The 27,424-nt window shown below is 50.3% G+C and overlaps 1 protein-coding gene across 11 annotated transcripts in view; it reads left to right on the plus strand.

The window, feature by feature from the left end:
* The window catches only part of PLXNA4 (plexin A4), a 407,314-nt gene that overhangs the window by 111,502 nt on the left and 268,388 nt on the right, over window positions 1-27,424 (plus strand). The window contains exon 4 of one of the 11 annotated variants that reach the window (XM_035315939.1): window positions 11,126-11,269. The exons of the other annotated variants lie outside the window; for them this stretch is intronic. Within the exon in view, the coding sequence (XP_035171830.1) occupies window positions 11,126-11,254 (129 nt within the window). The 3' untranslated portion in view covers window positions 11,255-11,269. Of the gene's footprint in view, window positions 1-11,125; window positions 11,270-27,424 lie in introns of those variants that run through there. 11 annotated transcript variants of the gene reach the window in all.

Here is a 27,424-nt window from a genome sequence, read left to right on the forward strand (position 1 = left end):
AGGATAGGATAGGATAGGATAGGATAGGATAGGATAGGATAGGATAGTTCTATTGGAAGGGACCTACGAAGATCATCGAGTCCAACTGCAGCTGATTGCCGTTACTGGGCCACTGGTTGCTCTTTGCATGAAGAGGCATTAGGAAATTATCTCTGTGTCGATTTGCAGGTCTGCCAAGAAGGAAGGGGCTCCAAGGTTTTCAGTTCATACGAGTTTTATGAAAGCAGGTGGTGGAGTGCAGGAGAGAAAGCCAAATCAGCGCCGCAACTTAGGGCAAAGCTCAGCGTGAGTGAAACCACGTTATGGGACACTAGAGACATCACACAATGTGGGGCTGGCAGGGAAATGTGTGCTGAGTGAATGGCACGAGGAAGCAGGATTTATAAAGCTAAGCTGCACACCCAGGTATTTTTTAATATATGTGCGGCCAGCTGTTCATGTTCGGGCAGGCAGGGGCTGAGAAATTCCCCTTGCACGTGCAACAGGAGGAGATGAGATCTGCAAAGGCCGTGAATTACTGTGAGAGTTCACGAGTCCTTTGTCAGAGGCTCAGGAGAACATATTTTATTGGTTTCTAATATATATATATATATATATTTAATGAACCTTCTGAGTGTAGGGACCACCACTGTGTCCCATCCTATGAACAGCCCCAAAAGGGAGCTCCCCTCCCAAAACAGGGGGCCCTTACGGGTGTCTGAAATGTTACCTACAGTGTGTGACGTGGGGCTGGGGACACAGGCAGGGAGGAGGCAGGTCTTTCTTTATTCAAGGCAGGCAGAAGAGGAGAACCGAATTGATTCAACAAGGTCACCAGCACGGCGGATCAGGCTCCAGCAGGCTCTGCACTGCAGCTAATCCCTTTCTGCTGTGCAGCTCACCTTGCTGCTCCTTCCCCCTGCCTTTCAGTGTGGCAGCCGATCCCCCCACACCCCCCCTCAACTCTTTCCTCTCTGCAAACTTCACATTTTTTTCAAGTTTGCCTAAATTCCTTCTGCAACGGCAGAAGGATCTGCAGCCAGCAGAAAGGAGCACATCGTTTTCTTCTCTTTTTCCCCAAATACAAGCAGCATCTGAGGACAGGGGGATGTGAGCCCACCACCATGCATTTCTTGGGTTGCCAATGGGATGCAGTTGCCAGAGAGGAGAGCATCTTCTCCGTGGCATTTTCAAAACCTCCTTTTAGCGTTTGGCACACACTGCTGCTGTGTTTCCAGGCAGATACATAATTTTCCAGTGGATTAGTTTTCAAAACAAGACAACATGTCCCCTCGTCAAAACTTTTTGCTAGGGCTTACTGATTTCGATGCAGGGCTTTTGTGCTAAAGAAAAGCAAGGTGCAGACCGCCGTTTTCAGCCAAGATCGTGTAGTTTGTCATTTTTTAATGAATTTTTGCCTTGCGAGAAGCGTTTTTTTTTTTTTTTTCTGCCATGCTCAATTAAAAGAAAATCAAAGTGAAGCCTCCTTGCTGACACTAAGCAAGTCTCCCACTCTCACTTGCAGAAAATTTCCAAACGTTGACGTTTTAGCCAGTTGAGCAAGCAAGCAGAAGCCCAAAGTTGTGGGATTTGCCATGAATCAGAAGCTGGGGTCTGACATAAATCTGATCTCCAGCTGCAGAGCACAAATCTCCTTTCTTCTCCTGTAGCTTGAAGGACTCTTTCACACTTGGGGCAGCAGAAGAGTCCCCATTTTCCCTGTGCTGCATGGCTTCACCTGCCTGTGTCATTAAATATTTCCGAAAAGGTGATCCTCCATCCATCCCAGCTGTGCTTTTTCATTAAACGAAAAGCAAACAAACCAAAAACCATGCACACCCAAAAACGAACAAAATAACAGAACTCTCCCCCAAAATCCAGCAAAGAAAGTGATTCGAGGTATGATCGAGATGCTTTGACTTTTCTTCTCCTTCCTCTCTTTTTTCTCAGAGCCCTTTTTAGTGTTGTGGTCCTTCAGGAGCAGGGCAGCCCTGTGCACCAGCACAGCCGAAGCGAGGTGGAGGCTGTTGTCCTCCAGCCATGGCTTTCACGTGGTCCTGCTGATCCTGGCACCGCTGAGCTGCCTCCTGAGCTCGAGGAGAGCCTTGGGACTGCTCTACAAACCCCAGTACAGGCAGGATCCGGGCAGGGTTTCAGACTTAAACTTCCCCACGACTCAGACAGGTGGGAGCTGGGATTTCCAATCTGGTCTGTCCTTGACAGAAGGATCCTGAGTTCTCAGGCAGCAGCAAATCCTGTCCTGCCAGAGCCAATTTTCCTTGAAATTTCAACCCTTGCTGGCAATATTTTCTTCTTTTGGATTTTCCAGCTTCTCTTCTTCCTTCCAACAGAACTAAAGGCCAGGCTTGAAGGCATACAGCAGGGAGGGATTTAGGTGTCTAAAGCTAACTAAAGCGTGAATGCCTATTTTGGGGTCCGATCCAAACCCTTTCCTGGCACTGTTGGAAGTCCTCCTATCTCCTTCAGTGTGTTTCTGCTTGCGTGTCTCATCAGGGCTCTGCTAATTACTCTCCATTATTAACTGCTCGATAACATTGCTCTGCATCCTTGTGTGTGTGTATTTGTTAGCCCAGTGATGCAGGCAACCAAGAGCCGGAGTCGTGTTGGAGGGGTGCTCATGTACGTCAGCCTCCAGAGGTGAGGCTGATGATGGTTTGCTGAAGGCTCCCACCCTTGCTGGAGCATGGAAGAGTCCTGGCCACCAGCCTGGCTTGGTTTTCTAGGGGCAGAAAGTCAACCAGGCAAAACCAGGCACCAGCCTGATGCCCAGATGTGTTTTGGGGGTAGATCGGGGTGGAATTTGTCCCTAGTTAACAGCTTCAGCCCCCCATGCTGATGGGCGTGTGGATAGGAACTGGTACTGAGGCTAGGTAATCAGCTCTGACCTGATTTATTTACTTATCTATTGATGTAATGACCCAGTCCTCATGAAAACACGGTGACAGCAAGGTCCAGACCTGCCAGCAACTGCTACTTAAAAATCTGCTGAGATATGTATAAAAAAAACCAAACAAACAAACAAAAAAACAAAAACAAAAAAACAACACAAAGCAACAGAATTTGGCCATTCTTGTGCAGTTTTCTCCATAATCGGTCTCCTCCTCTCATTCATTCATGAATTGTCGTCTCCCTGCATCGTTGTCAAAGACTTAACTCAGACTTGGCTGCAGTTTTGTTGGGTGAACACTTGAAATAAAGCTCGCTCTACTTAGCTTCCAATTAGGCATCTGCAGTTACTTAAAAAGAGCAATAAAAGAAACGTCAGAAGCCCCAGGAGGCCTGGGAGGTCATTGAACTGTCCAGAAAATAGGAGGTGTTTTCTGTTTTTTCCTTTTATCCCAAGACTTAAGAGGGTTCTTTTGTTCGGTTTGTTTGCTTGCCTTGCTGTCCAAGTTAGATATATGGGGGAAATCAAGCTTTTTGCAATCGGTTCATTCAAAGTCCCCGTTCCCCATCCTAATAATGTTTGATGGGAAATTTTCAATTAGCCCCGATCGTTATCAACATTCTGCAAATTAGGGAATCTCAGGCGCAGAAGCGTAATCATTTGTTTATGGGCCCTCTGCATGTCAGAAGGCAGATTATGGCTGTCCCCTGGACAATTCCTGATGGGCCCGGCCAGTTGCTTTGGGATCTGTAGGTCTGCTGGAGCTGCTGAGCTCCACGCAGACTGCACATGAACTGGATGGCTGTCCAAGATTAGTTTTAATTTCCTGTGTCTCTAAAGTGGTAGCCTGCAAATAAATCCAGAAATCCAAAGTGCTCGCAGCTCTGGACGTTGAAGGTGTAGAGGTTTCTCCAGGTTTGTCTGGTTTGGTCTCAGATATGGGTGAGGTGGCAAGTATAGGGCGTTTGGCTTCAGCTTCCCAACCAGATCTTCCTGCTATGGGCTGGGACCTGAGCCTAGTTTGGTCTACTAAAATAAACGTAGAAAAAGGAAGAACCCGGTCAGGGTAGGCAATGATCTCTGGCCGTGTTGCTGTGAGTGATCCTCTCTGGTTCAGGTGACACCGGTGATGTCCTCGTAGCTGACAAACCTGGCTCCTGCCCCCAAATCAGCCCCTCCTGTGCTTGCTGCACTTCCATCCGTAAGGGTGCGGTGTTTGAGTTTTGGGGTGGAAGGACATCACCCCCATTGCTGCTAATACATTTTGGGAGGGGATGCTGCCATTTTTTTTGTGGACAAAATGGTATTTCCTTGGGATTTCAGGGCTGCTGCTCTTCCCTCACTCCGTTTTTAGGGGATCCCTTTGCCACAGGTTCCTCTCCTGGCCCTGCAGTCCCATAAGCGTAGCTGATAAGGAAGACATCTCACCCCTTTCTCCTTCCATTTCACTTCTCCTGGTTGCTGTGATGGGACTCATCCCATTCTCACATCCACGACCAGCTGACCCTAGCGAATGCCCCTGCACCTTCGTGTTTGCTTCACCTAACAGCTCTAAATAAATAAATGCTGATTGCTTTGCACCTGCTGGTCGCTCTACATCTCCAAGTCTGCCGGAGGGAACTCCTCCAGCCAAGGATTTAAGCCCCTCACCCTCTCAGACCCCATCTCATTTATCCATCTCGCTGTCACTCCCTTGCCCGCTGCTCTCCTAGCCCTTCCCAGTGTCTGGTGTGGGCCGGTGACTTTCCGAGGCAGAGGAAAAAATCCCCAAACCCTGCGTCTCTGTTATGGCTCATGAAGACCTCTGGAGCAGCTTTGATTTAAACCAGAACATTTGGCAGGCGATCAGTCAATAAAATATCCTAATCACTGGTAGAGATTTAAATTAAACATGTAATGAGATCTTTTTTCTTCTTTCTTTTTTTTTTTTTTTTGTACAGTTGTGGAAGGCATTTTTTGACTGAATTAGGTGGGAAAATAAACTACGAATAGTTGGGTTATGGTTCCAGGGCTAAATTCAGCATCGGTTAGTACCTGCTCACCCTTTATTCATTGTGACAGCCCAGCTCCCCCTCATAGGTGCGGAGTTGGCTCAGAGTCCCGGGGGAACCTCATCTGCTTGTGTTTGCAAGGAGAGACGTGGCGGGGTTGTTTGGACAGATCCCGAGACGCGCTAATTGGGAGTTAAAGATCCATTTTCCAGCATGAGACGGGAATGCCTGACGTGGGGAGCACCTCCTAACGCTTTGCCTGTTTAAAACAACACGCCGCGTTAAAGCCCGTGGTGCTTCTTTGATCCGCGCCACCAAAATAATTCCGGGGACAAACACAAACGGGGGATAATAACTAATTTAACTGGAATTATTGGAGAGTGACACTGCAGAAGATTAGGGTTTCCAGAGCAGACTGTAACTGCTGGGAGATTGGGGTCTGATGCCTGCTTATCTATTCCATTCATCTCTCCCCGCATCTGTCCTTCTACTCGATCAGCTGCCCATTAGCCATCATTTAGCCACCGTTCCTGTCTTCCCTGCCTTCAGTGTCTCACCCTATTTGCTTGTTAGCTGGAACAGATGTAAGGAAATTGCATTCCGCACAGAAGGTAGATGGGAGCTCTAATGGGCCAGATTTTGGATGTGCTGGCGGTAACTTTGCAGAAGCAAGAGGAACTCTTCTGGGTTTGGAGTGGGCAGCAAACGGGCTCTCGTCACTGATACACCGCCAGCTGCCCGTTTAAGCTTTCTCTGCAGGACATCGGTATGATCTGTGAGGTCCCAGGGCAAGGTTTTCAGACATCAGGATCCTACCTGGGAGAGCGTCCAGTTCTGGAGAAGGATCTTTCTACATCCTCCTCTTGCCAGCCTGATCTGGTCTTCAAGGCCCTTTGTAGGGGAATGCCTAGAGATTAACACCAAGGGCAAGAGCAGCTGAGTGTCCATCTTCCATCTGATCACCCACCCATTGATTGTGTTCTTGCAGCTACTGTATGCCTCTATCCACAGGGAAGGTGTGTTCCCTTCTCCTGCACCCACCCCTCATTCCCCTTCTCCCTCACTCCTCTGCCTGCAGTTTTTTATCCCTACACCTCCAGGTGATCTCCCACCCCTTTACTTGGTCTATGGTCTTGGTCTATTGCAATCTCTGCCCGTCTTTGCTCAGCTAACGGGGATGTTTATCGGCTCTCACGTTGTAATAGGACATTAATTAGACTTTTATAACAAGATCCCTTTGGAATCGCCCATTTCTTGGTGCTTTCACAAGAGGCCTTAATACTTACATCCTATTTCTGTGAAAACCAAAGGAATTGAGCAAGTTTTCGCTCTGGTCTCGAAGCTTGACCGCCGAGCTCACAAAACACGGGGTAGACCTAATGAGCCGGGCAGTGCCTCTCGTAAAAAATACTCCTTCAAGTCGGTCTAGGGGGAACATACGTACTGGCTGGCAGGAATAATGAAATGAAATTAAGGAGATGTATTGACGTGTCTGTGTAAACTGAAGAACACACGGTCCCCGGGGACCTCCGGGAATCTTGCGCTTGAGTATTCTTTAAGCTTCCATGGATTTTTGTCTGCGTGTTGAAAGTATCGTTAACCCCCGAGGAAATTTAGTGTCCAGGATCAATGAACATAACACGTGGATGCCTAATAATAGAAAATGGGATTGACGTGCTGCTCGGGTAAAATCACCTCAGCAGTTAATTCTGCTGCCACAACAAGCACATCAATAAGGTTCCCTGCTGATTCATGGAAAGATTTGGGCATGCCGAATGGCATCTGGGAAGGCAGCAGGGATGGGTTTGCTTCAGCAGCGCGGTCCCAGAAGCTGGAAAAAGGTAGAAATTTAATTGCAGCGAGGACTGCGTGCACTTCAGAATAGGCTTGGCCACTGAATTGGGGACAGCACGTGGCAATACATTGGATCCACCAGGTCCTTCTCCTCAGGGCTGCTCTCCATCCATTCCCCACCCAGCCTGGATTTGGGCTTGGGATTGCCCCAGTCCAGCTGCAGGATGTTGCACTTGGCCTTGTTGAACCTCACGAGGCTCGCACAGGCCCACCTTCAGGCCTGCCCAGGTCCCACCGAGTGGTCCATCCATCAGATCCATGTCTCTCATTCAGAGACAAGGATGTTGTGTGGGATACCGTGTGTCTTTTCAGGTGATGATGTATCTCCTGCAGGTACACGCTGTGGCACCACAGATGTCCCCTGCTCCCCTGCCAGGTCCCAGCTGGTCAGTCTGAGCTGGGATTTGCCTCTTGGATGTGTCTGGCACACCGAGGCATGGAGCAGGAGAGAAGCTGGATTACACCAGGTTGGTGTCACCCATCTCTGGGTCTTGTCCTCATGAGATGCCTCTTCTCCATGCCATATGGGTGGGCAATGGGACTGGGATTCTGTCTGGAGACAAAACATTTAGCTTAATAACATTGGTCCTATTTATTTCTGTGAGCCCTGCATCAGTGAGACCCCTGGTCCTTCCAGTTGCCTTTCCTGACCTCCATCCAGTTGGGCAGCATTGTCTCTGAGGACACCGAATTTTTCAGGTGCTGCTCCCCTGTCCAGGGAACCGCAGGGAGACTTCGTGTTGCTCCCTTTCCCGTGCATCAACGCCTCGGTGTTTGTCTTGTGGTCTTTGCCTTGTTCTGAGGTTGATCCTCTTTTTTTCCTCCCGTAAGCTTTGAGCTGGTTGATGCACTCAGTGTTAGTTGCTAGGCTGCAGCGAGCCCCTCGTACGGGCACACGACGTGCTGATGGTGCCGGGCTGCGTTTGAGAAATTCGGGTCTTGATCCAAATTTCAGAGGCTCGTGGATTTCGGGGCTGCCTGGGTCTGACTCTTTGCTTCTTCCCCTTCATGGGAGGCGAATCTCTAAGCTCTCTTCCTAGACATGGGGATTTTGGGGTTGTGGAGCCGACCCCTCTCTGTGCCTCTAAATAACAATAAGGGGATTAGCCTGCTTGAGGGGGTGGAAGGAGGAATGGGCTCTGCAGGAGACTCTCTGGGACCCATATGTTGGGTAGATGGTTAATTTTTGCGGTCGGGCGAAGCCCAGCAATCTGCCTCGTGCCGAGGCTGCTAGGATTTTGTCTCGCTGGCTGCCCCAGATCCTGTCCAACCCTCGGTTCATTAAGGCTCAGGAAAGAAATTGACGATCGTTCCTACTGCACCAAGGAAGGGGAGGAGACGGGGGGTGTCTGTGCGAGTCTATTACATCTGGGCTTCTTTCCAGCATGAATAAAAATGTTCTGTATGTCCAGAGTTATCAACATATTCTTTTTTATTATTCCTGTCAATTAATCTACTCTGAAAGAGACGCTGCCGTTCCCAGAATAATAGCCCCGAATGCGAGGTCTTATTCCTCATCGGCTTCTGGAACTGGACTGTGATATTGCCGGTCTGGGCATCGTGCTGCTGGTATCCTCGGAGCTGAACGAAGCCCTCTTGGACCAAAGCACTGAGAGCATCACTGACATAACTCCTGTGCGGGCAGGGAGTGCTGCTGTGGGGCTAGGAGAGAGCATCGCAGCCCCTGCGACTTCGTCTGCTGGCTCTCCTGGTGGTGCCACCAGCTCCAGCACTGCCCTGTCTCTTGGCACCTCTCTCCCTTCTCCCCAAAGTGTTTATTTCTCGCAGATGAAAGGCTGAGAAACAAACCCAACGAACGCTTTGTTGTTGGTGGCTTATTGAACAATTAGTTTCAGCTCCGGGTCTGATCTTCTGGCATTTCTTTTCCTTTGTATGCCGTGTGTGTCTCGGGAACCTGTTGGCTGCGGGACGTGTGTGGCATTGATGGATGGGCTCGGGGCTTGGCTCGGAGGGATGCTGCGCCCAGACCGTGCTCCTGCTTTGAGCCAAAATGGGTGTGAGCTGTTCTGGCTGCTCAGAGGAGGTGGATAATTGGGGACTGTAAGGAAAATGAAAGAAAAAAGGCTACAAAAAACCCTTGCATGGTGCCACCCCCTGCTCAGGGCTGGACTTGCCCTTCTGGCCTTCATCTTCCTGAGGTCTCTTCGTCATCTATTTGCCTGGACGCTTGCTCATTTGGGCTCTGCTCCCATTTATCTACCACGTTTCCCATCCCCAGGGCTTGTGCCCTTATTTTGGGGGGATTTTTCCAAGGGCCACAGCAATTCCTGGCTGCTCCCTTTCAGGCTTGCACACGGACATCCCAAACCTGCTCCCAGCCATTCATCCAGAGGCCCCATGCAGAGCATTTCACGCGCATTTTTCCTCCTCCGTTGGCTCTCCTCCTGCCCTCCCTCCTCGAGCTCTGCTCTCTCGATGCAGTTCACTGCTCCGTACGGAGGGCTCAGCGCACGTGATCGCCCCATTAGCCGCTCCAACTAAAGCCTCGGGCAAATAGTCATCGAGGATTTATTTTTATTAAAAAAAAAAAAAAAAAAAAAAGAAAGAAGTCGGATTAAGTATTCCGATGAACAAGAATAACATTAGCAGCTGTGCCCGCTCAACCGGCACGATCCCATCCCTCATATCATAAGCTGACTGCCTGTGAGGGGCGATGAGTTGTCCCAGCAGCCTCCCCGTGATGATGGTTGCACGCCGTTTTCGCAGTTCGGATGGTGTGCTTGGTTTTCGGAGAGGGGTGCAGCACCTGGAGAGGCTCCGTGGGTGCCGAAATCCCTTTCTTCAGATGCTTTGACTGTCAGGTTGAACACGCTGCAGGGTTGTGGTGGGGAGTGAGCATCGTGCAAAGATCCCACGCGTGCCCAGTTTGTTCTTGTTGCAGCTTTAAAGCTCCTCTAACCCTTCTGCTTGAGGGCCTTCGGGGAGGCGATGGAGTGAGTGGGGAACTCAGGGGGAAGGGATGACCTCGGAATTGAGCTTGTTCAACGTGGACCTCATCAACGAGCCGTGCAAAATTAGAAGTAGAGTTCTCACCTTGTGTTTCTGGGCTCCGGGAGTGAAAGGAGAGTGAGGAAAAGACCAGAGAGAGCCCAGGCAAACCCGCGGGAGGGTGGATAGGTAGGGGGGCAGCAAGGCTGCTGGCACATGCTGGGGACCAGCACCATCTTTTTTTTTTTGCTCTTGCATCCAATTTGCTTGCATCTCTCTCGTTGCATCACTCTTGTTCCTTTCCAATATGAGTCTCTCCAGGCGGGCGACGTGCGCACCGCAAGCAGCTCTGCCACCGAGCACCAGAACCAAGAGAGAAATCACAGCGCGGGCACGCAGAATGGCGAAGGGGAGCAGCCCCCCGGGATGCCCCAGTGCTAGAGGCAGAGGAGAAATCCCAATTTTCCAGCCCATATGGAAAGTGATCCATACCCTGCAGGTCCTGCACACTGGGAAAGGGACAGGGGGTTTGCTGGCTTGCTGTGGTCCTTTGGAGGACTCTTAGCAGTCTCTTACAGGGGACAGAAACATAACTGGGACTTCTCTCCATCCATCTACCCAGGCTTTTCTTTCATTATTGCCCACAGGGTGTCTTGCAATATTTTAAAATCTCTCTTCGAGTGCTGCAGATTGGAAAAATTATTATTATTATTATTATTTTCCTTTCTGAAATCTTCTAACCATTTCTGGTGGATTCAGGGTTTTTAGCTGTTTCCTCCGCACAAGGAGGACGCTGCCGTGGGGATGAGGATGGCAACGTGTTCACGTGGTGATGCTGGCAGCAGAAAGAGTTGTGGGAAAATATTGGTCCCCCTATTCTGGAGTGAAAACCTCCTTGTGTGTGAAGGGAGAGGAGCAACTGCCCAGTCCCACCAAAGCAGCACACACGTGGGGTGCTTCAGGGAGTTGTTCCACAGACGGTTCTTGGTCCTTTTGGTCACGGGTCACCATTTCTTGTGCAGGCACCACGATCTGTAAGCCTAGACTTGACTAGACTTCAACGGGCCATGGACACATCCCTTGCCCGTGCACGTCTCTAACCCCTTGAAGTGACCCTAACCCGTGCCATCTGCACCCAAGTGCACCAGGGCAATACCTGTGCCATATTCCAGTGCAGGAGAAAATAGGAAGGAAAAAAAACGGGCAGGAAAAGGCGCAAAAGTCCTGCCTCTGACATGGGAGATTAAATAATTAGCAGATGTGGCAAGAGAGACGATGAAAAACAAGTGCAATGATTCATGTTTTATGTCTCCTACTGCACGGAACACTTTAAAGTGTCAGACAGCACGACAGTCACTCTTTAAAGCCAATTAAAGTTTTATAATAAATAGAAGAGCTTTTTTTTTTTTTTTTTAATCTCTCTCTCCATGTGGTGGTGATGCAGGTTTCTGTAGTCAGCCTGGCACGGCGTTTGCTAGAAACCCACAAACAAAGGGGTCCAGAGGTCTGCTTTGTGAAAAAACCCTCTTATGCCAATTATTTACCTGCCGTAAATTCAGCTCTGCCGTCGTAATAATACAGTGTCCTTTCATTTTTCTTTGTGTTCAAGGAGATTACAGCCAGGGACCTGGAGAAGTAATTTCTGCGGGTGAAGGTGGCCTTGGAGCTCGGATGGGAGCCCAGCTAGGTGAAGCGGGGTTATTTTGGGGGCCAGGAGGGTGCAGGCTGCGGGACACAGGGGGGAATGAGCTGGGATCTCCTCTTTGTGCACCATCTCCCACGGGGCACTGATGGTTACTGACCTCTCGGACTGGCCGTACTGGGAGATGCTGTCAATAGGAGCAGCCCCGGGGGAAGCTGTGCTGAGGGGACGATGGGGACTGTGGCTGCTGAAGCCCTTTTTCCTTCTTCTCTAAGATTCCCCAAAAGTAGTTTGGGCACGAGGTACGGAGCTGTGTGCACAGGACTCCTCTTTGGTGCCTGCATGACTCATTGCTGTTTTGCCTTGTATTAATGGTGCTTTTTGGGCAAGAAAAGGGATTTTACCCACTCCAGACCTAAGATCGTGTTCACAGCTCTGAACACAAGAGATCTTGCTTTCCCCAAGCCTGGGGAAGAAGCTGAGGATGTGAGTGAGCTCCTTCAGCCACCGTGGCCTCTTCCTCCTTTTTTCTTTCCATTTACTCTCCCATCGACGGGGCTGGCATTTGCGCATCTTTATCTCCTGCGTGCAAAAACACGCACCTCCACCCAACTGAGATTTTAATCCCATTAACGTTAAAAGGAAACGAAAGGACACTGGAACTGGAGGACCCCGTTTCCGCGGCCCCCTCGGCTGAAATATCTCCGTGAAGCTCGTCTGCAGCCCGTGCTTCCCCGAACGGCACCGCTTTCCCGTTTCGGAGTGGGCACCTCGGATGCAGAAAGACATCCAGGCTTCTTTGTCGGGTACCTCCTTGGTTTATTCGGGGGAGATAAAATTATTCCACGGCTTCCCAGCCTTGCTGCCAGAGGGGCAGTTGGAGAAGCAGCGTTCCCGGTATTAGGCAAAGATCTCTTTAATTGGATGGGGTGAATATTCACTCTCTAATAGCGAGGGGGCTCTAATCCTTCCTTATGGGGCTGCAGCTCCCCCCCCCTACCCCCCCCCAAATGGTTTTTAATGACCCGTGGTCTAGATCATTAATAGCACAAGTGCTGACACCGGTAGGAAATGCAACAATCAAAGGGAGACCCTGAGAGGTCCGGGAGCAACAACGGTTTTCATCTCCCCTTTGTTGTGGAAAACGTCGTGCAAAAATGAATCGGCAGCAAGGTTTTGGCCTCCTGCGGTGAGCGAGGGGAGGGTTAACTCTGGCAAATTGCAGAAGCTCAATTAGTTCAATTAGGAGCTTGAAAACTAAAGCAGCTCTTCCTGAAGCCCGTCTAGGACTGTAGGCTGTGCCTGCAGGCTCAGAAGCATCCCACACCACCCAGTTCCCTGGGGCTGGCAGCTTCTGAGGCCAGACTACATTAAAAAGGGATGGTTGGATTCCCACCGCCTTTACTCCAACCTGGGCTGGAGGCACTCCATAAAAATCAATCGAGTTACTCCAGCATATTCTTGGAAGAATAATTCGCTCCAATGATTCCCAACTGGGAGACGTTTCATAAACGGATCAGAAGGAAAATGGTAAAATCCCTTTTTTCTTACTTTTTTTTTTTCCAGCGTTCTCTTCAATGCCGTCCCCACAAGCGGTACGCACCAGTCACATCCATCCATCCCCAGCTGGATTTTTTTTTTCCCTTTATGACAGCACCTGCCTTTTGACAATCTCAGAAGGAGACGGGGATATTAACAAAACAAATCGGCTGCTGTCCGGGGTGCCACGTTGTTGGCATGTCACGGAATACGGACGATGAGTATTGCTACGTTCCCATTGCTCTAAAGCCACCCCACGGTGTTGGCAGTGCCCTTCCCTCCCTCCTCCTGTGGCTTATTGTGTTTTGTAGCCTTTAGCCAGGTGCTGCAGGTCTTGGGAAGAGCTTCGAGGTGCCCACGTGCCATGGTGTGAGTAGTAGGTGCTCTGTTAAGACGTATTGCAGGGTGCCTGTGGTGACAGGGAGCTGGGCATGACCGACGGGGTCTTTTTTCATGGTTTTAGGGTTAAAACGGGAGGTTTTGTTCATGGTGCCGTGGGGTGGTGGTGCTCGGTTCTGCCAGGTCTATGCGTGCAGCATCCCTGTGCCTGTTGTGCTCTGATTTTGTGTGTGCTCCAAGCAACAAGACCCACAGCACAAAAAACCAGCCCCCGACCTGCCAGCCACTTCTTCTCACATCATCGCAGGTCACTTGGTATGCAAAAATGCAGGGGCTGATGTAAAATACACATATTTTTCACCAAGTAAGCTTTCAGCTTCATCAGGTTCTCTGCGCGGCACTGCGGGCAGAGATTTGCGTTGTCACGAGGCAAATGTGACATGGGGACAAACGACCAAGGCTGGCACAGGGCACAGAAGAGGTCCCTGGTCCATCGTGCGTGCAGTGAGGGTGACACGGAGGAGGGAGAAGTTTCTCCCCCTGCAACAGGGTGAGAGCCCAGCAGTGCTCTGACAGCTGCGGATGGGAAGGAGAAGTGACTCAGCTCTCCGCGACGAGCGAAAAGTGTTTGCCTAAGCTAGAATTTCACGAGAAAATTGGGGTTAATAACCTCCAAGTCGTGGCGATGCTGGGAATGTTAGCTTCATTTTTATTTTTTTCTCTGCCCCTTCTAATTTAGCTGGGTACCGCTCACCGAGGTGCCCCAGCTGCAGTCACTCCCCGGTGCTGCACAGGACCGGGCTCGGAGCTGCCATCTTCCAGCAAGCCAAGCAGTGCCACCCTGGGAAAAAAACACATTTGCTCCCAAGCTTTCTTTTTGTCTCTAAACTCCAACCAAAACCTGATTAGCTTCCCGGTCCCTCTGCACTGCAGACGGTGTTTGTGCAGCTTTTATTACCTGAGCTGCTGTGGGAAAGGAAATTCAGCACCGCTGGTGAACCACGCGTCTCCCCGGAACATCTCCAGCCGCCGCCTGTCTCTCCTTCTGCTCGCATCCAGGCCGACTGTGCAGGAAGAGAGGCAGACTCCTCTTGCAAGCCCCAGAAGGACGCCTTTCTCTCCCATCCCTATCTGTCCTTTTCAGATTCTCGGGGCTGGCACCGCCGTGGTGCGTGTTGACGCAGCCCCTTTTGTAGGTGCCATCTGGAGCCATCAGCCCAGCGTGATGGATGGTGTCATAGGTGATGCGACGCCGACACCTGCTTATCTTTCTGTGTCCAAATACCCCAACCTAGACGCATTCATCTGTTTGTAGAGGCGTCTCGGCATCTGCTCTTGGTTACCGCGGTGTGCTCGGAGCGCGCGGGCTGGCCGAGGTGAGGCTGAGCCCGTTGGAGGTCAGGTTTATGAGGGCTAGGCATGCTGCTGAGTTCATCTGTAATTACACCAGCCTCTCTAATCTTCAAGGAGCGACTCGTGTTAATACGTTCATTCCCCTGGAAAAGAAGGGCTGGGAATTCCTTTTGCTGTGTAAAACCAGGGGCTCTCCAGGGCAGAATGTGGTCCCAGCTCTGGGGCCGTGACACTCTGCTCAGTGCTCGCATCTCCTTTCTACACCGCACAAACCAAGCCGTGCTGGTTGGGTTCTCTGTTTTCAGGCTGTGTTTGCCCTTGTACACACTCCATGTACATTATGTTCTTGAAAACCTAACACACAGGCACACTCAACACCTTTTTGTGGACCACAGAACAATGGGCAGGACCTTCTCTGCGCAGAGCAGAAATCCTCAGCGGGCTGTTGAGCTCCGGATCGACTTTCTCAGGGCAAAAAAAAAAAAAAAATAATAAGTCTTGAAACACCCTTGTATAACTTTTATATACAGGGACATACGAAGGCATGTTCTTCCATGCATAGTTCTGGAGGCAGCCCTGCATTTATCTGGGGCTCCTGGGTTCTGGCAGGCTGCTTCACCAAAAGGCTCCGACTGTGTCTGCTTTGCAGGTGCCGTACACGAGCTGTCTGCAAGCACAGGCTTCCCACCAAGGGCCGTGGGGTGGCCAAGAAACCCAGGTGTCCGCGGCGTATGCACGTGGTGGCTGCCCACGGCAGGCACAGTAAGTTTTGTCTCTGTGCCCGCACAGGCTGCCTGCGTATCTCGTAGCCCCGTTGAGGGATGCTGAGGGCTTGTATAAATCACCCTAGGCGTGTATGGGCACCTCGGGGTCAAAATGGGGATTTAGAAGAAGTCCTGTGGTCATGCAGTGAACACAAAAATCCACAAACTCACCGGCACGGCTGGTGTGGGACCTCCAGCTGCTCCTGGTAAGGGTGTCTCTTACAGACGGTGCCTCCCTGGCAGTAAAATGAAAGAAAAGAATGGTCCATGCCCTCTGAAGGCCTCTAGCAGAAAACCTCATCTTTGGGAGTATTTATTGTAACTTTTTGCAATACGTCAAGACTCATAAAAGAGCCGACCACATGAACGGGAGCAGCTTTATGGGCCAGTGGAGAATATTTCTTATTTGCTTCATCTCCGGCAAGTCAGACTGTCTTTTCTGCCTTTGATCACGCTTTAAGCCTTTCTCGCCAGGCTGTGGTTAATCAGGACCCATCGGTGACAGCGTTTGTAAAACCTTGTCCCTGGTCCTGCCAGGGATTCAGCGCGGAGCATCGCGGATACGGGCAGCAACCTTCAGACGCGTGGGTGAGAGGAGATCTGTGTGGGGCTAACGCTGGACGAGGGTTAAGTTGTCCTGAAGGGAGGGCATTAACAGACCATCAGGGTCATGTCCTGTCTCCGGAGCCTGGCCTGAAGCATCTCTTGTGAGATGACAGCGCTGGTGCTGCAGAAATGAGACTGAGGAAGCCCTGAGCGCCAGCCCCGGCCATTTCCACAAACGGAACTCCACATCCCTATCTCCATGCACTATCTTTCCCCCTCTCAATGTCTCTGCTTCCTCCCAGCCCTTCTCTTTTATCTACATGATTTTTCTTTTATTTTCTTGTTTTTCCCTCCCGTTTACTGTCTCGTATTGCTCTGCCCTTCCTCTTCCCTTCACTCCCCTTTGCGCTCTGACCCTGTAGCCATGTGGCCATCCCTCCCCCGATGTCGGTCCCTCTTTGTCTTCATTCATTCTCATCTCCTCTCCCTCCCACATCCTTCTCCCAATCTGTCCGGGGCTCTGTTCCTGTTGCAGACACTATCTCAGCTCTGGAACAGCACATGACACTCCTGGCAGTCGGTTTGAGCTTGGCTGCTGTCCCCAAGTTGTCTAAGGTTCTTGGGAGAGTGATGAGAAGCTGCTGTGCGCCTTCAAAGTCACAGCTAATTGCATTAGCTCCAGATCACGTAATTCCCCGAGATGACAGCTGCCAAATTTAGGAGCACGAGCGAGGTCTTGCAGAAGATGATGGGGACGGTGTGCTGGATTCAGTGTAAAGGAAATCCTGGCTGCCATCAGAGGCATTGCTGGTTGACTTTCCCTCTTGCTCTGAGGCTCTGTCTTTATCATCAGCCCGTTCTCCAGCATCCCCGTTGAAAATGTAGGGTACGTAGGAGTCCCGGTCTAAACTCTAAAGGGTTGTGGGGTGCCTGGTGGTGTGCCTGTGCGTGAGTTTGGCCCCTTGAGCATCAGGCAAGCAGGACAGCAAGCAAGCTGGATGCCTTGTAGTGCTTCACACCGATCTCAGGACTGATTTTCAGCACAGAGATCAGACGTATCTCGCTGCTCTTGTTCTTCTCCCTGGTTCTCTGGTGGTCTTTGACAACAAACCTGTGCTTCCAAGCTATCTCCGAACCCCAAACACTTTCATTGGAGGAATTCTTGCATTAAATACCTGCTCTTAGAGACTGCTTTTGCTCATCTCTGTCCCAGTGATATTATATCCCTGAATTTGCAGAAGATAGGAGAACTGTGATGAAATTCATCCATCTCCATCAAAACCTTGGGGTTGTTTGGGCGAATGCCCTACCCCTCTCCCTGTTTCCTTGAGACTTTTCCTTGATGCTGAAGCCCTTGCTGGAGCTTTTCTTCTGTCCCCAGTCTTGCACATCAGTCGTTGTGCTCGTCCCCACTGGTGGAGGATATTAACAATCCATGGACTTGAGGGCATGCCCTTCTCCGGGGAGGTCACCCAGCGAGGTTCGCACAAGGTGGTGTCCTTTTCCTTCAAGATCCCCGGTGATTGTTCTGTCTGAAGCATTCCTCTAACACGAGAGCGAAACAGGCATCCGCGATGCAACAGAGCCTGTGATCAGCCAGTCCCCGCAGCTCGAGGGCAAAAACGTCACAGCTGGAGCGATCGGGAGGGGAGTAAGGCAGGATTTTATCTCATGAGCTCTCACACAGCTCTGTTTCAGTTTATCTCCATCCCAGATACGAGTTCGCACCCAAGTATCACGAAATCCTGTGGTTTAATTTGGGCACGGAAGAGACATGAATATTAAGAGACAGAAATTAAATATAGCTCTTGGCCATCTGACTGCGTGGCTTTTCTTCTTCTCTGGGCTTACGTTCTTCCCTCTGGAGGAGCCCGGCAGCCATCTCTTAGCTAGTTCAGCTCTGGTCCCACGGGAGGACCCAGGAGGGCTGGTGAGCCTGGTAAATCAGCTGAGGTCACTGGAGGGATGCTTGGTGTGAAGGCACCCGCAGCAATGTGCTGTGCGGGTCTTCGCACCTCGTTTCTATTCGATTGCCCTGTTTGGAGACTCCTGCAAAAAAAAAAAAATGAAGTGTTTGCAGGACACAGCGCTCCTCCAGAGGATGTTTTCACATAGCACGGTTCGTGTTGATGTTCGCCACAAGGCTCTGAAAGGTCCGTTAATCTCGTCAGAGGAGGGAAGTATGAGATAGGGGCCGTGTGCTCAGGCACAAGAGCTCAGAGTTCATTAATTATTGCTGCGTGTGGAGCACTTGCATCTGCTGGATGGTTGCATCCGCATCTGCAACCCAGGGAGATTATGGCTGAGACGTACGAAGCCACCTAACAGATTTAAGAGAAACAGAACAAAACAAAACAAAACAAAAGCCCCACAAGCGACCCCCTCCTGCTAGTTTGAAGGAAAATGATGTTAAATCCCCTAATCGGCTCTGAGACGAACCTCTGAGCAGCGTGCTCAAGGTCACGCGGGGAGCCTGTCTCAAGGGGATGCTAACCCAGATCTGTGGGGCCCCGAGCACGCAGCATCCTCTGTTCACCTGGCTTAGGGCACCGGTAACCCCCCCGAGTGGGATGGGTGGTACCCAGACCAGCCGTCTGCATGGGCAGCCCCTCCGGGGAAATTACAATCCACTCGTGGCCCAGCTGAGAAGAGAAAAAAATAAGCAATAATAATAGAAAAAAGACCCCGAATGGCTAAATCTAAGGAAGATGCACATGAGAAACTGTCTTAGCTCTCTGTGTGGGAAATAAAGTCTGGACTGAGCTGGCGGTTGCCGTGAATGCCGCTATCATGACTCCCCCGTCTTCAAGCCAGACGGCTCAAGTCCGTGCTAATCTCCCTGCCGTGCATAAGCCTTCCCAAATCCCTTGGTTTGCAATCCCCGGGTGGTGAGCGATCACCCTTGTTAGGGAAGGAAGACACCAGGAGCGGATTTTGCGGGGCGTTTCCGTGTTTTTGTCGCTGAAAACTCGCACCCAGGGCTCTCCGGTCAATGACCGTAGGCACAGTTGCTGCTGCAAGGTATAAATTACTGATTTTCTTTTATGCAGAGAGGACCAGGGATATAAATACCCGGGTGGATGCAGTTGTGGATACCAAGCTCTGGGTATCACAACCAGGACAAGGGACAGGGCTGCTCGGAGGGAAGCATCGCGAAGGTGACTCCCAGTTGTCCCCGTGGCTAGCAGCCACGAACTGATGGAGCAGATTCTTTCCAGCGTGAAGCAGGCTGAGGGATGCTCGGAGGTGATCCCAGGGCATTTCGTGCCAGGGGGGTTCAATCAGTGCCGACCGTGCTGCCACACGGAGAGGGAGCTTTCAGCAGCTGTATCGTGTGCTGGGAGGCGAGGCCGGTGTGCTCGATGCTGCCACAACCTCTTGGTTCACGGGGAAGGTCAGTCGGTGTTGTTTATCCTGCATTAATTCACCAGGGATGTAAGACAGCCGGCTTACTGTATCCCTTTTTTTTCTCGAGGGTATTCACGAACGTTTGGAAAATACCATGAGATCCTCTGGTAGGGACTGAATCCTCCCAGGCTGGCACTGCCAGCTGAATTATAAACAGGAACACAGCAAATCGGGTTTATAAGGGAGAGGTTTTTGATGCGGTTTCGGGGAAGGGAGCTCTGATGTGGTTTTTCAGCCACGACGGGCAGATTTCAGAGGGTTCATTAAGTGTTCAGAGCTCGGCTCTGCTCTGGCGACACACAAGCTTTCGGGGTATTTGCTGGTGAGCTGAATGCGCCCGGTTTGCCTCCGAGAATTTCGGGTGTCCCACTGAGCCAGATCTCACGTCGGAAAAGCCTTTCTCGTGTGCTCAGATGGCTCAACTTCTGGCTGAGGCTGAGCTGTGAAGAAACCGTGAAAGGCAAAGCAAAGCTTCTGTTGTGAGCTGAACCAAAGCTTGGGTTCGGCCTATGGTGAGCTTTGGAGGAGTCATGGGCAAGCTGTACAGCCTCACCGAAATGCAAAGCCTGCTCTTTCTGTCCGTAGGAAGCTGAACTCATACTACATCGGACGGACAGATCTAATATTTACCTGGCTGCTCTCGAGTCCGGGATTGACGTCACTTTTAAGTCAGGTCTGACCTAAAGATCCAAAACAGACACAGGTTTACGTTCGCCAACTCTTCAAATCTTTAGCCTAAGCCTAAGCTTTGGAGATGCTGACTCCCAGATTTCTCTCTCCGCCCTCAGTCCTGCTCTTGTATCACCCCCTGCCTGCCTGACTCCAGCCAGAGCCGCGGAGATTTCCCTGGGCACGGTGGCTGTCTGAAGGCCCAAAGCAAGCAAACCAACCGACCCCAAATCTCTCTCGCTTCGCTGCTGTTCCTCACGTATGAAGGAGGAGCTGGGCTGCAAGGCATTCCATCCTTTTCTCGGTCCTCTACACTCCGTTGCTGACCTGCCGTGGCTGCAGCCCTGCCTTTGGCTTACAGGCTGCGCTGGCTGCTGGCCAAAAACCCCCACCAAGTCCAGCAGCACTGGGAGAAACATCCAGAAACGATGCTCAGATATGTCTGGCCTTAAGTGAATTCAGTGCTCTCGACGGATTCATTTCAGAGCTAAAGGCAGGTAGGGAGAGCCGCAGTCACCTCTCCCCCATGTGAGCCCTGAGCCTGCACATGCCTTTTTGCATGGCAGAGAGTTTCTGAGTGGCTAAACTCCTGCTCCTCTGCCTATTGAACTAACTAACTAACTAACTAAAAAATAAGAAGAAATGTTCAGGGCGTCGCTGCACGGATGAGAAATGATGGAGAGAGAGCCTGCACCTACATCGCTACTTCCAGCTGGAAGTCACAGCATAAAGCTCCATAAAGCTTGCTTATTTGTGTGTCTGGACACCCTGTAGAAGTGGCTTGGTGGTTCATTGGGGGTATCCAGACCTAATCTGGGTTTCCACCATGAGATCTGAAGCATGGAGAGTAAGGGAGCTCCCCGGCTGGGGAGCAGCTCCCTTTGTCGGGAGGTACAAAAGTCCTGCAAAGAGAGCTGAGAAAAGAGCATCAGGTCTGGAGGCAAGTAAAGGCCGCTTGGGTTTTATCAGCTCTGCAGAGGGAGGAGGAGAAAGCTGGAGCTGGTGGCATAATCCCATGGGTACCAGGAGAACCTGGTCCTTGCCATCAGGGCAGGACACCTCGTGCCCTGGGACTGGACAGGAGGATGCTCTTGTTCCTCCCCAGCCCGTCTGGGGAACGCCTGCGTATCACGAAAAGAGGAGGGAAGATTTGCCTCAATTCCGGCGATTTTCAGCTGTCTGTCAGGGCAGAGAAGTGAAAAAAAACTCTTTGTGGGCTTTGTCTGCGGCCCTTTGAAGTCGGTGGGAAACTCGTGTTACTTTGGGAGGCTCCGGGCAATACGTGGAGCGATTTTCTTGCAGCAACGTTGGGTGAGTTTTGTTTCCACCCCAGCAAGCATCCCCTCCTGCTGCAAAGGCCAGCATCTCCCCATCCCTCCCTCCTTCCCCCACGGTGCCTTCTGCTCTTTCTTTCATACTGACCATGTGAGTCCTATTAAAGTCTCCAATTTCCCCCCGTGGTGCCCGCAGGGGGGTTCCAAACACACAATTTTCAGCCTTGTGCTCGTTAGGAAATTTGTTGGCAGGCCCCACAGAGGAAAACGGTGAGAAAGAAATTCAGCCCTCGCAGCCGAACCTTCTCGGTGAAGGGTTTGGTGCCTGGACCAGGAGGGGATGGCAGCTCCCAGAGGCAGCTCCGGTGAGAAAGGATGGGGAATAGAAAGTCTGAACGGGGGTTGCGCTCCTTCACAGCGTGAGTTATCCTTGATTTATCACATTCTGGATGAAAAAAAGCAATTAAACTCTCCTATAGGCACAGGTAGGCAAACGATGCGCGGGTAAGGCAGCATCTTCTGCCTTTTGTATCCCATCCCATCAAGCTGGTACCTTCCACGAGCCCTTGCTTCACTTCGTGCTGAGCAACGGGGTGGGATGGACTCCAGCTGGTTGCCTTCAGATGTGTCCCCTGCTCCGTCCCCATCCTTTCCCCCGCCCCCCATAATGCTGAGCCTCGCAGCCGCTCTTCCCTCCCTGCTCTAAAAAATAAAAACACCCAAAGGAGATAAAAAAGAAATCTGAATCGGAGAAACGTGAGCTGAAGTTTCCCATGCAGAGCAGCAAGTGGCTCGGCAGCCTCCTTTCTGCCAGCGGAATCAGAAAAGCACTTCTTCTTATTTTTTTTTTAATGTAGGAGAGTGCATATCAGCACTTAGGAAAGGGAAATAAATTATGAGGAGTGGAGCTGGAGGCAGAAATCATCTCCTGGCAAAGGGGAATGAAGCCTGCAGCTCCATTTAGTTAATATGTTTTCACGAAGCGGGTGTGCTTGAGCGTTTTATATGAGCTCCTAAGCTGGCTGCCAGTGTTTGCAGGGAGTTTCAGGAGGTGGGACCACGGAGGGTAAGTCAGTCGGAGAGCAGGTGTTATTTCTAAAACAAAGATTATGGTTTACGGAGTTGCAATTACGGAGTCTTTCCAGCAATGTTATTGCTGCCGCTTTTGGCTGCTGCATTCAGGCAATGTTTGGGTTTCATTTCGGAGGAGAAATTGATGATGCAGTTATTATCCCTTTGATGAAATCCCACTCTCACACAAAGGATGCATAAAGTTCTGTTCCCTGAATGTATTTAGCGATCAGACAACAGGAGGAAACTTGCTCGTGGTTCCTTTTTCTCGTTAACGCTTCGCCTAAAATCTTCCCCTCCGCTTTTCCAGCGGATCCCAGACTGAGTTGGGTACGATTGCCTCAGGCAGAAGATCCCAGAAGAAAAGATCCATCAGATCCCCAGTGCCTGAGCCCACTGCCCTGCGATCCAGACCCCGGAGCTGTGCCAGGGGTTATTATTCCTGATTGAATGGAATTGCTAATCATTCCTTCCTGCAAGGACTTCGTTCGGGGCATTGCCCTCTATGGCTCCTTTGCTCCCCTGCCCGTGTCCTGAGCAAAGAGCACTTCCCAGTTCTGCCAAATTTCATGAGTTTTCAGTCAACCTTCAGGACAATATTCCTTACAGAGCCTTCCAGGAAGGGAACTCGTAACTGATGTTCACCAGAGCAGATGTTATTTAGAGAGCGTCATTCCATGCAGAAAGTCTCTAAATTATCTGTTACACAGGGGGGGACTTTAGGGCAGATGTTTTTTATGGGCGCGATCCTGCTGTGCTCGCAGGGACTAGCTCCCAGGCTTAGAGACTGGGGAGGGGAGGACAGCAGGGTCTGGCTTTGGTGGTTCTAGACTACAACTTTTGGGGGAAAACAGGCCCAATTCTTGAGTTTTCAGCTATCAACTTGGATCCCACTGAGGCTTGGCAATGCGCAACCCGAGGGGAACAGGAGTGGAAGGACAAAGAGGTGGGCAATATCCCGGGCACTGCTGCCAGCTGGAAGCTTCGAGGAAGGAGCATTAAGCAGATCCCCTTCTAGTTTGCTTGCTTCTTGGTTACTGGAATTAGAGCTTAGAGCATGCAGTGAATACTCAGCCAAGGAGAGCTCTTGCCTGTCCGCGTCGGCACCGCGGGAGCTCTGTTGCTGGCAGTGAAATCCCCGCAGCTCCCAGGAGTTTTGCCAGCTGCAGTCTGCTCTTGTTTAACAGAGACCTGGAGGTGCCTGAAAAATCCTAAGCAAAGCCCGGTTCCTAATGGCTGATCGTATCAGGAACACGGTTCCAGTTGGACGGCACCAAACCTCCCGGCTGATAATGGAGCTTCCCGATGCGTTCGGCTGGAAAAGTAGAAACCAGATTGAAATAAAGATGCTACCTGCCTCTGCCAGGCCTGGTGAGCTGGTTCGCTGCATTATGCACAGGGGCACGCAGCCTATCTTCGACGCATCTGGCCTCCGCGGCTGTAGTTACTCCATCGGAGCATGTCTGGCCAGAGATTAAATAGCCGGATACTGGGCTAATGCATTATGCTGGCTTCTAACTCCTACCTGCCAGCTGCTTTCTGAGTCTTATGCAGATCAAAGGCAAAGAAAAGAAAGAAAAGTCCTTTTTTTGTGTGTGTGTTCGTAGCCCCTAGGTGAAGAAGTTGGGCCACATCATATGATCAACCCAACTGCGGTTTGACCTCAGTGGGATCAAGCGTGCAAGAGAAAGCTAAGGCTGCCCACGAATATGAATACAGAATCAGGCTCTGGGTCCTTCCTCTAGGTTTTGATAAGGACCAGCCAAATGTTATCAGTCTTTATATATATATATTTGTGGTTCTTGCAGTTGCTTTTAGCAGCAAACTAGATTTTTGTTTGTTTGTTTGCTTTCAGAAGAATCTCTTTCAAAAGAGATTGCTTGTGTTTCTATCAAAACCAAAAAAGGAAAGAATTAAAAAGAAGGAAAGAAGAATACAGGGAAAGGAAGGATACCAGCATGTCTAACCTTGCTGTTGCTGATATCCAGTCTTGCTCTGTGGTTTTCAGCAAATCCCTTTTCCTCCTGCTTTCCATAACCCCCTTCTAAAAATACCACTGCCCTGGAGAGGTTTTACGGAGCCTGGATTATCTCGTAGAATATTCTCATGTGATGTTTTCACAGGACATGATTATTCCATGCTTCTGCAGTCCATGGAGAAGAACGGGAATTTCTGGACAGCAAAGCATCTCAAAAGCTTTGGGACCAACACTCCCACTTTGAAGCCCGCTTGCTTATAGGCCAACTACCAGGTAGAACCAAAACCAAACCAGCCTCGCAGTTTCCTGCTGGTGCCCCAGGGCTGGGGAACCATTTCCACTGACCCATCTGTTGCACAGCTTCACTTGCATTTCCCCTTCTGGCTCCGTGGTCCCGAGCCGAGCTCGTATCCCAAATTTCACAGCCTCTGAGACACGCACAGGCTCTGTACATCAAGGCAGCCCCTGACCTTGTCAAGCTTTTAGCGATGGGGTTATTGGTTGCGACGTTTTTTTCTCTGCCTGCCTGAGCTCTGCGTTCTGCCCTTCTGCCAGCCTAGTAAGACTTACATCCCCCGTGCCCCGGTGACCTGGCCTCAGCACCTTTGCTGCAAAAAGCTTCCCCAGTATTGATCAGGAACATGATGAGGACGCTTTCCTGGCAGCCCGTCCACGCGTACGACGTGTCCATGCGCACACATTGACATGCAAGATTTCCATTCCCGGTCTTAACCTAGGCATTTACGATTCCTCTCGCGCTCCTTGCGCTTTCTTCTTAAAGAAGGCAAATAAAAGTGTGAATAATCAATTTCCTAACTGGAATTAAAAATGGCTCCAGTTAAAACAAGGCAAAGCGTGAACCAGCATGTAAAGTAGGATGGAGAGGTTATCTGAGCGCCGATTAGTATCCTGCTCATGTCGGAGAACAATTAACGTGTGCATGAGAACGATTAAGCAGAAGGTAAATTGCATTAAATGCCCCCGTTCAGCAAAGCAGGGCTGCTTGTGGACAGGCTGGCATGATAGCTTTTATGGCTCGGTTGAAACAGGGCAACTTGTGCCGGGAAAGAAGTGGTTGCTGATGATGGAGCGATAGGGATCCGGTCTTATCTTGGGCCCTTATCAGAGATCGAGCTGCTCATTCTGAATAAAAGAAGAACTGGGGAGGGATTTATGTGCTCTTTACAGGAGGCTGTAAGTCCTCCTGCTTCACGTCAGCTCATGAGATCAGCTGCTAGCCCAGGAGCTGGGAATGGGGTTTTGTGGCTTGTGGGACTCACTGAAGCGTATTTCCTAGGGCGGATCTTTCCCTTTGGAAAGGAAAGCCTCTCCTGGGCATAGCGATGAGGAAAATGCCTCCTTGTTGGCTTGGTATGCTCTTTGAAATCTTCATGTGGAGACTTAGGCTAACGGGAAGTGTAATAACACCTATGGGCAACCAGCTTGTCTTGGGATGCTGCGGATGGAGGGGCTGAATGTCCCCAGACCTGGTGCACAGCTGCTGCCACGGGCTGCAAAGTGACCAATTCAGGGCAGCATAACCCCAATGCAGAAAATGCTGCAACAGGAGGGGTTTGGCTGTTTCTCCACGTGGAAGATTTCCAAGATCTCTCCAGTGAGCCAGCGTAATGGATTTTGAAGGTGATCTCAAATATAAGAGGGACTCTGCTCATTAAAGTCTCCGTAGCTGGTACAGCAAATCACAGCAGACACCTTCCAGGAGTTTTGACAACAGGCATCAACCATCAACAAGGATAAAATAAGGACGAGTCAAAGGCTAGTATTGATTCTGGGAGCCTTCGAATTAAATCCTTGTTGGCCCGCTCAGCACGGGGAGCTCAGGCCAGCTGTAGAACCCCTGCGCTGCATGGCTGTGAGGCTTAGTGATATATATCCATTAAAAAAAAAAGGAAGAAAAAAAAACAGAAATACAAGGAAAAAAAAGTTTATTCCTGCTGTAATCAATAAACAGAAAAAAGGGAATAGAAAGAAAGGAATAGGGGGAGAATCGTGTGTAGAGAGGAGAGCTCTCCTCTGATATTTGTCATGAACGAGGGTTACAAAAGAAGCGTAATGAACAGATTGCTTTAAAAAAGAAGCATTAAGAAGCAATAATAAGCGAGACCTTAATTCTTAAGCGTAAAAGTTCTCCTAATGAGGGCTTTGTATGCAGTGAAAATATTATCTCAGTGCTGTCAGATAATTTTAAGGTAAAAAACTCCAAAGTTTGGCATGTTTTAAAGAAAAGTCAAGATTTTGTCAAGTCTCCCCCCAGTGTTTTTTTTTTTTTTTTTCTCATTTGGAATTCAAATGTTCCTCTGCAGGTCTGGAAAACTCCCTCAGTAGTAAGCTCAAAACTATCAGAGTAAGACCCTGCAGCCAGCTGAAATCCCACAGCCCGGCCTCACTGTCCCTGCAGAGCCAAGTACAGAAGGCGACTGCATGCCGGTGCTGCAAATAGGTTAAATCCAGATGCACAACTTGCAATTTCACACCCTGCTTGTTTGCAAGCTTCTCGTCATTTTTGGCTCATTAGGGTGCACTTAGGGAAGTCCCCTGTCCAGGTGCTGTCCTCTGCCACAGGTCTAACATGAGCTGCACGCCTCTCTGTGAGCAAGGTGTGCCTTTTTCCTCTTTCCAGCAATTAGTAAATCTCCTTTTCTTTGCTGCTTTTGAGGTTCACATTCAAATGCTGTCAATATTATGTCGGGGGGGTTGCCGTATGACCGGGCTCACGTGGGCAGGCTTTTCTAATAATTTTATACGGGGTCAGATGGCAACCGGGAAGGCTGTGGACCATCAAACCTGTGTAGTGACCTCTGTAATGAAGGTCGGCCGTTTCCGTCCTGAGAATCCCAGGGGAAGAGGAAGAAAAAAAAAAAGAAAAAAGAAAAAAGAAAAAGAAAAAAATACAAGCCAAAAAAAGAGTTCTTTCAAAATTCATGAAAGAGGAAGGCGAGGTTTTGTTGACATTCACGTTTGATGGAGAGCAAGCACACCGGCAGGACGAGTTCCTCCATCAACAAACACTGCTCCGGGCTCTATTCCACCCATCCTGCCCCAATCAAGTGCTGTAATTAGCTCCTGGAGACTTCAAAGCACGGGGTGCAGTAGCAGGAGGACGCGAGGTGAGGTGGCGATGGAAGACGAGCGTCTCGGG

Source organism: Oxyura jamaicensis, chromosome 1 (assembly GCF_011077185.1).
Source record: "Oxyura jamaicensis isolate SHBP4307 breed ruddy duck chromosome 1, BPBGC_Ojam_1.0, whole genome shotgun sequence".
Taxonomy (NCBI): domain Eukaryota; kingdom Metazoa; phylum Chordata; class Aves; order Anseriformes; family Anatidae; genus Oxyura; species Oxyura jamaicensis.